This window comes from Schistosoma haematobium, chromosome ZW (genome assembly GCF_000699445.3).
Source record: "Schistosoma haematobium chromosome ZW, whole genome shotgun sequence".
NCBI classification, from domain to species: Eukaryota; Metazoa; Platyhelminthes; class Trematoda; order Strigeidida; family Schistosomatidae; genus Schistosoma; species Schistosoma haematobium.
Window position 1 is genome coordinate 80816486 of NC_067195.1, and position 14618 is coordinate 80831103.

The 14618-nt window shown below is 33.0% G+C and overlaps 2 protein-coding genes across 3 annotated transcripts in view; one reads left to right on the top strand and one right to left on the bottom strand.

Moving 5' to 3' along the window:
- MEC2_4 (Mechanosensory protein 2) overlaps positions 1-11456 on the bottom strand; it is a 75043-nt gene extending 63587 nt beyond the window's left edge. Inside the window, exon 1 of the mRNA XM_051212432.1 lies at positions 10688-11456. Coding sequence (XP_051072616.1) covers positions 10688-11165 — 478 coding nt within the window. The 5' untranslated portion in view covers positions 11166-11456. The remainder of the gene's footprint in view (positions 1-10687) is intronic.
- Positions 11457-11544: 88 nt separating this feature from the next.
- PUM2_2 (Pumilio 2) overlaps positions 11545-14618 on the top strand; it is a 34398-nt gene continuing 31324 nt past the window's right edge. The window contains exon 1 of one of the 2 annotated variants that reach the window (XM_051212433.1): positions 11545-12049. The gene's annotated coding sequence lies outside the window, so the exon portion shown is untranslated. The remainder of the gene's footprint in view (positions 12050-14618) is intronic. The other variant, XM_051212434.1, reaches the window with a different exon arrangement.

The following is a 14618-nucleotide window of genomic DNA, read 5'->3' on the forward strand; positions in this document are numbered from 1 at the left end:
AAACAATAAATTCAGGGAATGAATACATTTGTATATTGTTTCAATTTGACAATATTGTACAAAAGAATAATAAAAAAAACAAAACAAACAAACAAACGAAAAGCCGAAAAGATGGAGAAAAAGGCAAAAGAGAACGATTTCAGAAATATTTAACCAGTATGTAACAATACAATGTTTACGATTTGAGAATGAACAATGAATGTATGTATATGTGTATGTTTGTACCAGTATTATCAATTTTTAGTTATATTAAATTATTTCCATGATAGTTAAATTGTAAGTTTCAGGATGAAACAGTGTCTAACCATATATAACACATGATTTTCTTGATTGTCACAATTGATTGATCACTGGGTGGTGATCAATGTCATGCGTGCCTAGTCCTTATTAGTGCAGATCGAATGCTATCGATCATGTTGCAATGTGGCCACCAGTCTAGGTGACTCGGCACTGTGGGCACTATATATTGAGATGAGATGGTGGTAGGAGGTAGTCGACAGGAAACCCTGGACCAGTTCCCTAAAGATTATAGGTACACCTTGCTGACGAGTGCCAAGTAGCACGAAACCCGGGTCCAGGTTTTCCTGTCGACTACCTCCAACCACCATCTAATTTCTTGATTGTCTCAGAGAATAAAAAGTTATGATTTTATAAACTGATCTAATGAATTGCCGAATACATTTCAAAAGGATAGACGTATATTTATTTACTGAAGTTTTTGTTAGTTTTCATCTTCTGTAGTTATCTTACGAATATCACTTACTGTTGATGATCATATTTAAATGATAAACCTTATCAAAAACGTGATACTAATTTACATTTCTTCCACTGTTGGTGAACAAGTATACATTTTAGTTGTAATTAGTCGGTAGGAAACCCTAGACTTAAGTTTCGTGCTAGATAGCACTCGTCAAAAAGATGTACATGTGATCTTGAGGAAACTAATACTAGCTGTGTGATCTGAACCTACAGCACCCAGCTCTATTGTTTGATATGATAGCAATAAGACGTTCACGAGTCAAATGATCCATTGTAGGACTAAGATATTCACATTAGTCTATCATCGAACTGTGACTAATGAAATGTTTGTCTAGTCCTGTAAGTGCTAATCGAATTTTATTGATTAAGCCAATTCTTACAGTTAATAGAATGAGGAATAGGAAATTTTGAAGCCAAAATTAACTTGATTTTAACTTTAAAACTAATTATAAATACCTTGTAGAACGTGAAAATCGCCTTTTTATCTCATAACAATAGAAAATCCAGGAACATTTATCCAGTATTGTTATTCTGAAGTAACACAACTCAGTAAGTATTGTCGATTGAGTTCAAATCAGGTATTCTCAAGCTTCCTGACGAATATTACATTTCCGAATAAGTATGTTAATCAACTCTGTATACTTTCATGGTAATATTATGTAAATCGTTTTTACGGTTATCTTTAGAAGGAGAAGTCAAATCAAGACGTAGCAACAGTTCATGAAGTTACTGATTTTTGAATTGAACTGTGTAGACAGACCCAAACTGATTGACTGCAGTCAGTATCATCAAAGTAATCAATGGTTGGATACAGTGACTGACACAGAATTGATCACAATGATCCAAATGTACTCGATCTTTGTCCTGAAATGCTCATACATTTTATTAAGAAAATTCATTATTTTCTTCACGAATCATATTGTCTACGCCTAAGATTTCCTACTAGTATTACTACTACTGATACGGTTATTACTTCTACTACTCTCATATTTGTTCTTATCACTTCATCTTGCTATGATGATATAGTGTGCTAGCTTGAACCAACACATATATTTACTAGGTTCCAGGTTTCATTCAACTAGCTGCTTAATTATCACCCATCGACTATTCGAGTGAAATGAGGATTAATCAAAAATTATTTCTATGATCTATGTTCAAAATCACACTAAAGATTCCAAGAAACGCATCGAAGTTCCTACTTTAATTTGTGTTTTTTTTGCAACAAGTTTTCAGTAAAAAGCTAGTGTGAACAAAATCAAATAGAAGTGAAAACGAAAAGAATCAAGGGAAATAAAACGCCACGAAAAGAAAAATATGATTCCACTTTTTTCTTTTTTATACACTTTTGCAAATAAATTTTAAAAAAATGAAATTCCATAGCCCTAAACTGATTATTAGCATGTACTCACTAGTGGCTAGCTACAAGAGGAAATTCCCCAGTTTCTATTGAGAATTCGAGACTAGTGGAGTTCAAACCGTGTCAGATATGAGGAAGGTGCTGACTCAAAACAATGGTCGCACAATATCACGGACCATTGGATCTGCACTTAGTGGTTCAGAGGTTAAGCGTTCACACGCGAGACCGGAAACTCCTGAGTTCGAGTCCCGGCCGAGGGGTTCCATGCTAAGACCAAGCAGTCGACTATTTCTTTCAGGTATTAAATGGTTGTGTAACTTAAATCGGTTCGTGATTTCGATAAAAAGTTGGACATTCTTTAAATTAATTCATTCAATGAAATAAACAAGTTAACACAGTGTAGATATTAATATCAATACATTTTACTTTGTAATTACAAATACATGTAAGATAAATGGAAAATATTAGTCAACAGCCGTGTATGTCATAAAATTTTAAACTGTTAATAGTACTAATATCATTATTGTTACTATTGTCATTGCTTTAATCATTGTAGTTGAAAATTATTGTATTGTGATAATTAAAGTTTTCTTATCATGATAAAGTATACTCTCCACAGTAAATTTCATAATAAACTGATGTCAGTTGAAAAATCGCATGGAAAAGTGGAGGTAGATTGAGTTAAATAACTATCTCGTTCTAGTATGGTGTTTATGTAGTTAACATCAGTTGGTCATTACTTCCAGTTTATCATTAGTTATCATTTCGTTAACATATGGATAGAGTACGCTATCATTCCTACCTCTAAGTGCATTCATCCTATTTAACTATTCTAACCAACAAGTTCTTCTATATCTTAGTGACTAGAAAGCAGGAATTTCAGTGTACGGTTTGATATTCTTGTACTGCCCCACAGGGGCCATCTGGTAAATAGGTGGAGGATATTAAAATGCGTTTGTCGAATTCGACCATACCATTCCAGCACGGTTATAACTCATCTTTCATGGATGAAGAATCAATGCTATAGTTATTTTTGTGATTTTTCATGCTGTTTTCAATATTCCTATCACTATTCCCACAAAAATCGTTAATATATATATATGGAGCTGAGTGGCACAGTTTTGAATTTCACAGAGAGCATACATTCACTCAAGATTCTACGTATACCTTGCTGACTAGTGCTATCGAGCGTAAAACTGGAATCCCGTATTCCCTACTGACTACATTTAACAGTCTAATATAAAAACATAATGTACACCATATCGAGTTATTTGGAGTCGCGGCCAGGCTGCACCCTGATCGATAAAATTGGATCTGCATTAAGGACTAAATAAACAGTATCTTGGTTGACACTTAGGAGTATACACACAATCTTACTTACCTATGCCTGTTACCCCCCATAGAGGAGCACAGGCCGCCCAACAACATTCTCCATTCAACTCTGTCCTAGAGAATACTTTCCAATTCTTTGCAGTTGTTATTCATCCCTTTCGATTCCCGACGCATTGTGTTTTTTGCCTTCCTCTTTTTTGTTTCCCTTCACGATTCCAAGTCAGTGTTTGCCTCATGATGCAATTCGATAAGTTCCGAAATATTTGTCCTACCCACGTCCAACGTCTTTTCGCAATTTCCTCCTCAACTGAAAGCTTGTTTGTTCTCTCACACAGTAGTTCGTTGCTGATAGACATTGAGTATCTTGTGATGACAGTTGTTTGGAAATTCTCGCACTGTTTTGATGATGGTTGTAGTAGTTCTCGAAGTTTCTGCTCCATACAGTAGAACAGTCTTGATACTCGTATTGAAGATTCCGACTTTGATATTAGTTGACAGAGAGTTGTTTTGAGTTGCGTGTGTTGTTCATCTGTAGGAATGCTGTCCTTGCTTTGCCAATCCTTGCCTTTACATTTGCATCCGATCCTCCTTGTTTATCAATGAAACTGTTGTCCACTTACGTGAAAGTTTCGACCACTCCCAGAGCTTCGCCACCAAGTGTGATTGGGTTGGTGTTCTCTGTGCTGCATTTGAGAATGTTGCTTTTCCCCTTATGTATGTTGAGGCCTACTGATACAGAAGCTGCTGTTAAACTTGTTATCTTGACCTCCATTTATTGGTGTGTATGGGATAGAGCAATCAGGTCATCTGCAAAGTACAAATCGTCTAGTTGTATGGAGGCCGTCCGTTATATTTCATGCTTCTTCTCAGATGTCAAGGCCTTCATGATCCAGCCAACCACCAGGAGAAAGAGAAAGGGTAATATTATAAAGCTTTGTCCGACTCCGTTCCTCACCTGGAATGTGTCTTTCAAGCTCAGTGTAATTAATAGGGCACAGTGAATTTTCAGTTTGATCACATATAATATTAAAAAAGAAAACCAGTAAGAGAAAACATCAAATTAAACGTCTATATGTTTAGTTATTCTTGCACAAATATACAATTGTTTACTAGAGATACAATATTCAGAAATGAAATGTAGTAAGTATTAGTAATACTAGCTTTTTATTTACACTAAACAATAAATTTATTCCCTAGACTATGAATCTCAGAAGAATATATCTCTCTCTATCTATATATATATATGTCCACATACAAAGATACACATTAGTTTGCTCTAAATTTTTCACAATACCCTTGTGTATACATAGCGGTACATCGATATACAAACAAAACCATGGACAAATGACTACTTATGAAATAATATGAAGAAATTCCCACTTAAACATGATATTCAATGAATATGAATTAGATATTCGAAAATAAACAAGACCGTTTCATTTATACATTAATAAGAGGTATTATTATGTTCTCTCGTTATGATTATTCTTGGCCTAATTCTCTTTCATTATTATTATTATTATTATTATTATTATTATTACCGTTATTATTATTAATCATAGCAACATTGTGATTATTGCTGTTGAACACTTGAGATTTCTACGAATTCCGCGTTTTTCTATTTGTTTATAAACAATTTAAAGGGAGACAGAAAAAACCAATTAACAAAATATTACTGAACAAATTATCATAATTTTCCAATGTATTTTTGTTCATTATTAAAATATTCTATTCAATTCATTGAGTCATACATATAGATGAATAAATTATTATATTAGAAGTTAAGATAATAATGATGCTTTAAATCTTTACTCCTACGAATTCGATCCTAAAGATGCGATGTTTATTAAACAGGAAGAATGTGTTTGTAAAATCTCAGCGAAAGAATTTGAAGTAAATCCAACGTTTCGCCTGGCAATCTGGTCCAAGCTTTTTCAAGGAAAATATAATCAAACAACAAAATTATCGAATATATATATATATATATATATATATATATATATATATATATAATATTTTCCTTGAAAAAGCTTGGACCAGATTGCTAGGCGAAACGTTGGATTTACTTCAAATTCTTTCGCTGAGATTTTACAAATACATTCTTTCTCTTTACTATATTAACTCGGCGCTCAAATATTGTGAAACTATTCATTTAAATTTAGACGAAAGTTCTTATTTATTAAGATGCGATATTTAGTTATAAAGATAAGTAAATGTAAGAATAAAGAAACAAATGTCGGATAATTTCTTTGAAGGTAAATAGTTCTAAACTAAAAGGGTTAAGTTGAATACTTTTTCCATTGAAATTGATTCAACTTACTATTTGAATTCGAATCTGGAACATTTTTATTCACACTAGAAAGTCATATTAGCACTTAGCTTTTAATATTAAGGCTGAGAAAAAAATATCTATGAATATATATGTATCTTTTTGACAAACAAATAGTTGCTAATCCGTTCGGTTAACTAATTAACATGACATTTGTTCCTGGACAGAGTATGGATTATATTTACTGACAAAAAGAAATTAGATATTAATCAGTTATTTGTCAACAAAATGGGAATAGAAATACGTATAGAATTAAGTCAATTCATTTTGTTTCAGGGCTTCTGAATCAGAATAAACAGTCAGTATTTATAATAGGTGATGAGATTTGGAATAAATGATCAATAAAATTAAGATGAAAGTCTGTAACAACACAGAAAGATAAGACACGAAAAGGACAACGGTAAGCTCTGTATTTAAGATTAATGTATACTTATAAATGTGGTCAAAATTATTGAATGGTCCTGATATATGGAAGTTTTGAAATAATCGACTTTATTGACAATGATAACATCTTGGTACGTAATAAAATGAATGTCATTTAAATTAAATCTGTAAAAACATAGTAATCAACAACATTCTAACGAAAATCTATTACACTTATTGAAATGTAAGTACATTTTAAACTTCTGATAATATCGCTTATGCAAATTGTTGTTACAGGTTGGTATTTGTAGTCCTGTGTAAGTTTTTGAATATACCATGATTTTTTCAAAAGTAAAAACATTTCATGATTTAATATAATTGATTTATTATAGGTTGTTTAACTGGTTCATGTAATCAACACATTCTTTTATCTAAAACTGTAACCTATCACAAAACAAAATACTGAAAATTTTAAGTGAAACCATCATGGGTGGGGATCGTTATACTCTTCCTCTCATTCACTCACTCACTCACTCTCTCTTTTAAGAGGCGATAACACTGAAACCCATGCATGAAATATATTTTATCTAATGAGAAAAAATATCATAAAAAGTGAATTGGTTCTGAAATTTTACAGCTGAAAATAAATTGGTGCTAATTAATATTGAAGGACTGCTTATCCGTCATAAATGATGAATTTGTTGCACTTCTATTTATTCATGTAAATGATTCTTTATTGTAAACTAATTAACATGAAATTAAGTAATATGAAAACAACAAAATTAATTATAAGTGAAGATGGATGGTGGCTAGCAATGGAATCGTTCTATTTGGGACTCGCCAGATGGATGTAACTGCATCGCACAGTTGATGTTCATTTCGGGACTCGAACCCACTACTGTTCGCTTCAAACACCATCACGTTATCCACTTAGCTACTGAGTCATGATAGTCATTTGCATGTGCAATGGGGTGAAGTTTAAATTTGCTCGATATTGTTTGCTTGAATCTTCCCAGTGATATTAAGAACTGCCATCATCCATCATTGCTTATAATGCTTGTGACTTTCGGCAATATCGAGGTAATCCACATAGGATGCACATATGGTAATAAGAAACTGATTAATTGCAATCCTAAACATCAATGAGAAGATTCAAGTAAACAATACCAAGTGTACAAACTTAATTGTTCAGTTAATTACTGTACATCAATTACCCATGAAAAAATTCAATTCACCTTTACTACTTTTAATTTAACACTATTATTGTATTATTTTTTTTTAGAAATTTTATAGATAGAATTTACTGAACCATAACTAATATTAGACAGTATGGTATTAAATTGTATGTATTTACGCATCAATGATGTATTTATTTACACATTACTTAATATGAATTATGTAATTAATACTTTGATTGAATGAACAATTCGACTAACCAAATTTATAGCTCAATTTTTTTTCTTTTAAATTTTACAACTATTAGAAATTAGTTTTAATGAAATAATGATCTTTGTAAATGGTAAAATGTACTTATGGACTTTTATAAATTTACTCACAATCTAATACGTTAATGAAAGCCCCCAAATGCCCTAGTACGGCCGAGAGTGGGGAGAGTCCGTTCTCCCTCTCCAAATGCTCTCACATGGCCACGCGTATATAGCCTCTGCCAGGGAAGTCCTACTCACTGCCTTCTCGTGGCGGGGGTGTTGTGTACGAAATTGAGAGGACGAGAAGCGGATATCTGACACTTTAACCGGGTTAGTGGACACAGAGAGCCCACCTAGAGGAGTTGGAAAACCCTGATTCCAAACAATTGGTGCAAATGGGCTCCAGTATCCTGAGGAGACAAATGGCGCATGAACCAATTGTTGGTCACTGACTACCATAGGACTGCATCTCCTTACGATGCCCCACTACCTTGTGGACCAGACCTTCAGGTCGAAGGCTCCGGTTGTGGCCCCCTAAGAAAACCACCTGTTTCGGTTTAGGCACCCGGGCAGTATCCCAGCTCTCACACAAGTCAAATGAGATTTGTGTGGCTCATATGTATTCGGTGCCCAATTGTACCAATATATATGTGTTTAAACAAATAAATAATAAATAACGATATTGAAATATTGAGATAGAAACGAGAAACCAAAAAGAATCATAGCCGTTATTATACGTTTTTCTACTGTTTTTTTTTCTTGAACAAATTAGAAAGTGATGGATACACTGGGATACTATTCATTAAGTATATTATACAGTTTAGACATGATTGAAGATTTTTACGATTGACTCATGATTCCAACTATTGAAATTACTACAATCTCCATAAAACCCCTTCTGATACCAATGAAATAAATGTTAAAATATAGTAATGGGTAAACCTATTATTATCATTAATGTAATAGAAATAAGAATAAACATAATTATTGTTAATAAGTTCTAATAAGAATGATATTATTAATAGAGATGGATTGCGGCTAGCAGGGGAATTATGGACGTGTATTATTTCTTTTTTGACATTCATCAGTTAGACGTACTTGTGGTTCAGTAATGGCATTTACATTGAGATCTGAACCCGGAACCTTTCACTTTATATGTTTATGTGTTATCTACCGAGAAAATGAATCTAGAAAGTCACAAAAGTGTTCAATGAGTCCGAGGTTGTTTTTTTAAAGTGTTTATATTCTCCCATTATTTATATTTAGGACTGCAATCGATAGGTACATACTCAGTAAATTGCCATGATATTGTCATTTAGTCACAAGTTTAAGTAAAGTTCATTAGTTTCTGGGACCGGAATCCAGAAAGTGTATTTCTTTCTATTTTGAATTCCATGACTCAATGGATAATGAGTTATCGTTTAAAGTGAAAAATACTGGATAGGATGAAATGTATTTCTTACATTTCAGTGTTAGTCGCAATTCGAATATATTAAAACTTAGGAAAGGACCTAAATCAAGATAATTTGCTCAGGATATACACTATACTAATAAAAACTAATCAATAGTAGTCATAAATAAAAAGATAAAAAATTACAAGCCATTACAATTACCCATGGAAGTGATTCAGAAAAGCACTAACATAATCTGTTTTATATTTTGTCATTGAATAGAGGAAAATCTGAATTTGGTTTAAATTATTGATGAATGAAAAATGTACTATTCTATTTGATTTTTGTATTTTATTAATGATAGTCTGAAGTTATATAGTAGTCTATATAGTAGTCTCACATAAATTACATTTTACGTTCAAATAATAAATTTTAACCAATTTAGTAATAGATTCAGTCAGTCAGTTACAACGTAGGATCAGGCACATATATGCATCGATACAAGTTGCCATACCTCATTAACACAACAAGATGAACACCGGATTCATAAAAGTAGTTAATTCAGAGGTGGTAATATATAAAAGAAAGATTGCATATAAGGATATAGTACAGGAAGAAAGAATTAATTCGTAGAAAGAAAGATATGAAGCGATTTTAATCTCTTTTAATCTATTTAGTAATAGATTAATTAGTAACTGTTTAATTTGACTATACCATATACAAACATATTTTTTAGTGAAAGAATTCCTGTAGTTTTGCGTAGAATTTCAAATGAATTAGTGAACCGATGGAAATAATATCCATGTCAAACTGCTTTTTGTCAGTTTTTTTTAAACATGTTTGACATTTAATTTTTCTAACTTTATCAAATATCAAGAGATTTATCATTTACAATCAGAGAGAATTAACTTGAGTCAATTTTCTGATTGTATCATGTTTACCATGAGGGCTGTGAATATACGCTATTAAAGAGTTTGAGACCTGGACGAAACATGTGTATTAATTTCCAATGATTAACCAAACAAATATAGTACCATAATGAAAATGTGTGTGTGTGTATATGTTAGTTTGGCAGTTAATCATCAGTTTCTTTAGTATTAACAATTTATAGTTTCTGGTTGAAGCTAGTATAATATCCTGTTAAACTTATATACATGTATTTAATTATTAGCAATATGAGTATTTTATGTATCAAATTGATGGGAGAAAATAATATCAATCTCATTTTTCACACGTTAATTAATTTTGCTTAAAAACCAGTTATCATGGTATATGGTCAAATCAAGCGAAATCTTAATGTATGTACATTAAAAGGAGCAATTATAAACCTGTTAATCTAACCTTCATACTGATATGCAAATGATCAAAAGATAATTAGTGATTTTTAACGTAGAAATTGAAATGTTTTCGTAAACAGAAACAGATTTAAGAAAAGATGAATATTTTGTTGAACAAGTCTATATAACTTATACTCTCCTGATAAAGAAATTCAATGTGCATTGTTAGAATAATATGGAATTCCAAGAAGTCCTCAATAAGAATTATGCTACACGATTATGTTTTGATGCCAATGTGAACAAAAATAATGAACCAGTGTGTTGTATGAAATTCATAATGTAAGTGATAAACCAATATTTAAGCTAAAAAGTGGGTACGAATATCATGACACAGTAATAATAATAATAATAATAATAATAATAATAATAATAATAATAATAATAATCCTAACCTTCTATAAACTTAAGAGTATTCGGATCCACGACCGAGTACTTTCTTAACTGTTGTATGGAAGGCCTCTTTAAATGCTCTTTAGATCCACATGGAGTGGTTTGATCCGAATCACATACTTCCATGTCATTTTTAAGGGTTGGGAATTGACTTTTCATAGCACCGTTTTTCTCCATAGAGTCGAATTTATAAATCATATGGATTGAGCTGTCAGGATTTTTTTGTCCTCTAGTAGTTACTGCGTATAGTTTATTATTTCGTTCTGAGCTATTATAACCAGTTTGTCTGATTTTTTCGGATTCGAACTTCGATTTTGTTTTTAAAGTGGAACGTAGAGGTCGAGAAAAAGAGTTTGGGTTGGGTGGTGTATTGTTTAATTCCACTGATAATCCATCCGTATTTTTTACTTCTGAATAATTTTTAGTTATTGCAGGAAAAACTAGACATTCTTCATCAGCGTCAGCTTGGCTGATTGACATGTCTAAATACTAGGAGTAATTTCCGACACATCGGCATGAAAAACAAAATACTGAATAATCACTCTTTAGACTGTCAGCAGTTGAGTCATTGGAAAAGTATGCTGCTTTTTAGTTCGAATTGGTATTAAAACTCGCTGTCGACCAATCAGATTGCATGAAATTAAACTTGTCATATCTCCCAAACAGATATCATTAAATGGGACATTGGTTCATTTAAACACCGTAAGACAAAAAATGTTAGGAAAGATCTGTATAGTATTTAGAAAGTTTGAGTGGTTATTTCGAAGTACATCTCTCACAAAAACATCTGAGATAGTGAAAATCATTACCTAAAATTTTAAACCCAGAGTAGAAAAAGTGTGGGATAGTTAAAGATATGTTCAATCTTTTAATTGGATGACCAAAGTCTACCAACAGTCATGTGTAACAAACTAACCATGTAACTATCAGCCCCTGGCAATCTTTTCTTACAATGAAAAAATATAGAAGTTCAGTGATTAATTTAATAAGTGATATTTCTACATACAATCTTTTGTTTAAATGCTTCAAGGTTCTCTCATTTTGTGGCTAGTTGCGGAATATACGGGCGTTGGGTCGGTTGTATATACTGTACATATTTGTGAGTTGTGAAGGCCAGTCAGTTGTATGAACTGCAGTTTCAATAATTCTATGCATGTAAAACGGGAGACAAGTTTGCGCCTTTAAAATTGATCTAATAAGTGCCTGAATTGACTACCCTACTCGGATTTGTTTGGAGCTACAGTGGAATTATCGTTGATGGATCTATATTTGAAAATATCATCAAAAATGAAAATGACTTAACTGTATCTCTATAGTCAGTAGCGGAATTTTTCGTATATAATTCCAGCTAGCAAGTTTCGAAGGTTTGGTTTTTGTTGATAATCATATACTGGTTAATGCTAGGCTTATATTTATCGTACCTAATGTGCAATCTTGTTAAAATCCTAATATATGAGATCCTGATTAGACCCTTGACACTATCAACGAGTCTGTCCTGTTGTACAGGCTAAAACGAGTTCTATTAGTTGTTTGTTTATTACCATTAGCCCTTTATATGAAGCCACAGTGGGTATATATATAGTACAAACACTATATGATTCCCGTTTTGTTGGTAACATTCGTGAACGAAGATCTGCCAGGTTAGGATCCCGAAAGACGATCACTTTGTACTATTGATCAGGTTCTTGTAATTTCGTGTCGGATACTCATCGTTATATTGATAAGTAATACAGTATAGTTGGCTAAGCCCATTAGTGGTTTCTTTGTAAGCATAGCACTTACCTGTAAAAGTATGCTTTCTGTTGGTCATATATCACTTATTCTACCAACAATATCAAATAGTCGAAAAACTCCCACTGTACTGGTAACTTTCTTGTTTACATCCTCACTTACCAGGGCTATGTTAATTTATGCTCTGAGTATCCTTGTGGACATAATCAAACTTAATAAACAAAAACGTTCCTTTCAGATGAACTTGGAAGTAGTTAGGTGCAGAAACTTTGGAGCATGATGATTGTTTAACCTCAAATTCTTCATAAACCCAGACTATCCCAGCAGGTAAAGCCATGTAACCTCTGTACTTGTACATCTTTCCAAGTGAAACGAATCTGTGGCAACAGGAAGGAAAAAAACTATCATAGGACCTTAACACAAAGTATTGTCAAAATGAGGATTAAGAACCCATTCTACACACCCTCAATAAAATCCGACTTCTAGTTATGTTTTTTTGGGCTATCTACCTTCAGAACTCCGTTTTGAATATTACTAGTGTAAACCAACCTTAACGTGCCCTGATCATGTAGCTTATTCATGCCCAACGTAGAGTCCAACATTTTTATCGGTCTAAGTTGTGACTACGAAATATATCCAACACTTTTAGGGTTGGTGATCGATACTTCCTTGGTAGATCTATTCTTTTCAATTTAGCAACCGATAGATTTGCCGAATTTTCTTGAGGACAACGCCTCACATCTTTCATTTTGTTCCTGGGTTTCTCGTAAACGTCATCCTGGATAAGGGACTGTGAAATCACTACTATTTTGTCCAGACCACGATAGTATAGTGGTCAGTTAACAGATAATCAGAAGATATTTGAAGCACTGTCCAATGAGTTGTGAATGTTGTCTAAGCTACATGTTCAGAATTTCCTCAATGTCTCCCTTTCTCGACCAGGACTGTTAAGTACTTATTTAAACCAGTTTATGTCACAAAAGCTTCTGACTAGTCTTAGTTCAGATTTCGTAGGTGGTAGTTATAAATTGGTTGGACTTCAAATCAGATCAACCTAAGTAAGTTTAGTGTAGCCTTTAAGGTACGTAGACCAATGTAGGTCAGCTTTGAAGATGCTTCTAGTCCAACTTCTTAATATAAGAAAATCGATCCAACTGGTAACCAAAGCACATATTGTCTAACAGGTTAATGAACAAGAGTGAAAACGTCCTTTAAGGGGTTCTGTTATGTCTCATTTCATGCTTTCGTTTTTTTTGTAAAACGCTACTGTCATAAAGATCACTAAACTATAGCTTCAGGCTTATTTGACATCTAGTTCAATTGTGCTCTTATGGTTGAAATAGAACTAGCCTTCAAACTATTCAATTATTTTTATCCTTGAACTATTGCTTGCCTTCTGTGGCAACACGATGTCAACAATGCTGAGGTTTATAGGCCAATGTTTAGACTTGGCAGAAGAAAAGCATGAACATACTAGCTGAACAAAGCCCCATGGATTGCCCAAAAAGTTACATTATCAAACCTCAGAGACACTGATGGCTGGACTAAGCCGTGTAGAATTTCGTAATCAAAATCTTAGGTCCGACACTAAGTGACAGGATTCAAAATTAGTTGCTTCAGTTACGTTTATCCTTCTTTAGGCTTTGTGTATTTATACTATTCAGCACCACTTTCCGACTGCATCCGTTTCACACTACCGTTGATACTGTTTAAAATCATTTATCTCTCGTTGTCAGTTCCATCGCTGTATTGACGTGACATTGCCACCTTTTTTCAATACACCTTTGTCCCATTTTTTTCTGTTACTGTGCCTAGATAGCACTGATATGACATCAGTATGCTAACTAGGTGTATGTTGAACTATTTAACGTTACCCTTTTGGCTTTAATTCTTGGGGACCAAAAGTTTTCCAGTTGTAAATCGTTTTTCTGAAGCGTACATTTGGCTATCCCTGGTTCGAAAAGTTTCATAATTTTTCAGGGTATCTGTAGTACATGGGTAGTACACAGACATTTCCTGTCTGATACAATCTCAATTCTAATAATGGGATTCTAAAAATCAAACACTAAGGTCGCCTTGTAGCTCATGCACTGAAATGATCAGATTTTTATGGTTTAGAATCCATTTCCCAATCAGGTCTTAAGTTTGTATCATCTAATGCGTCATCCACTGACTTTTCTGGCATATCTATACGAGTTTGTT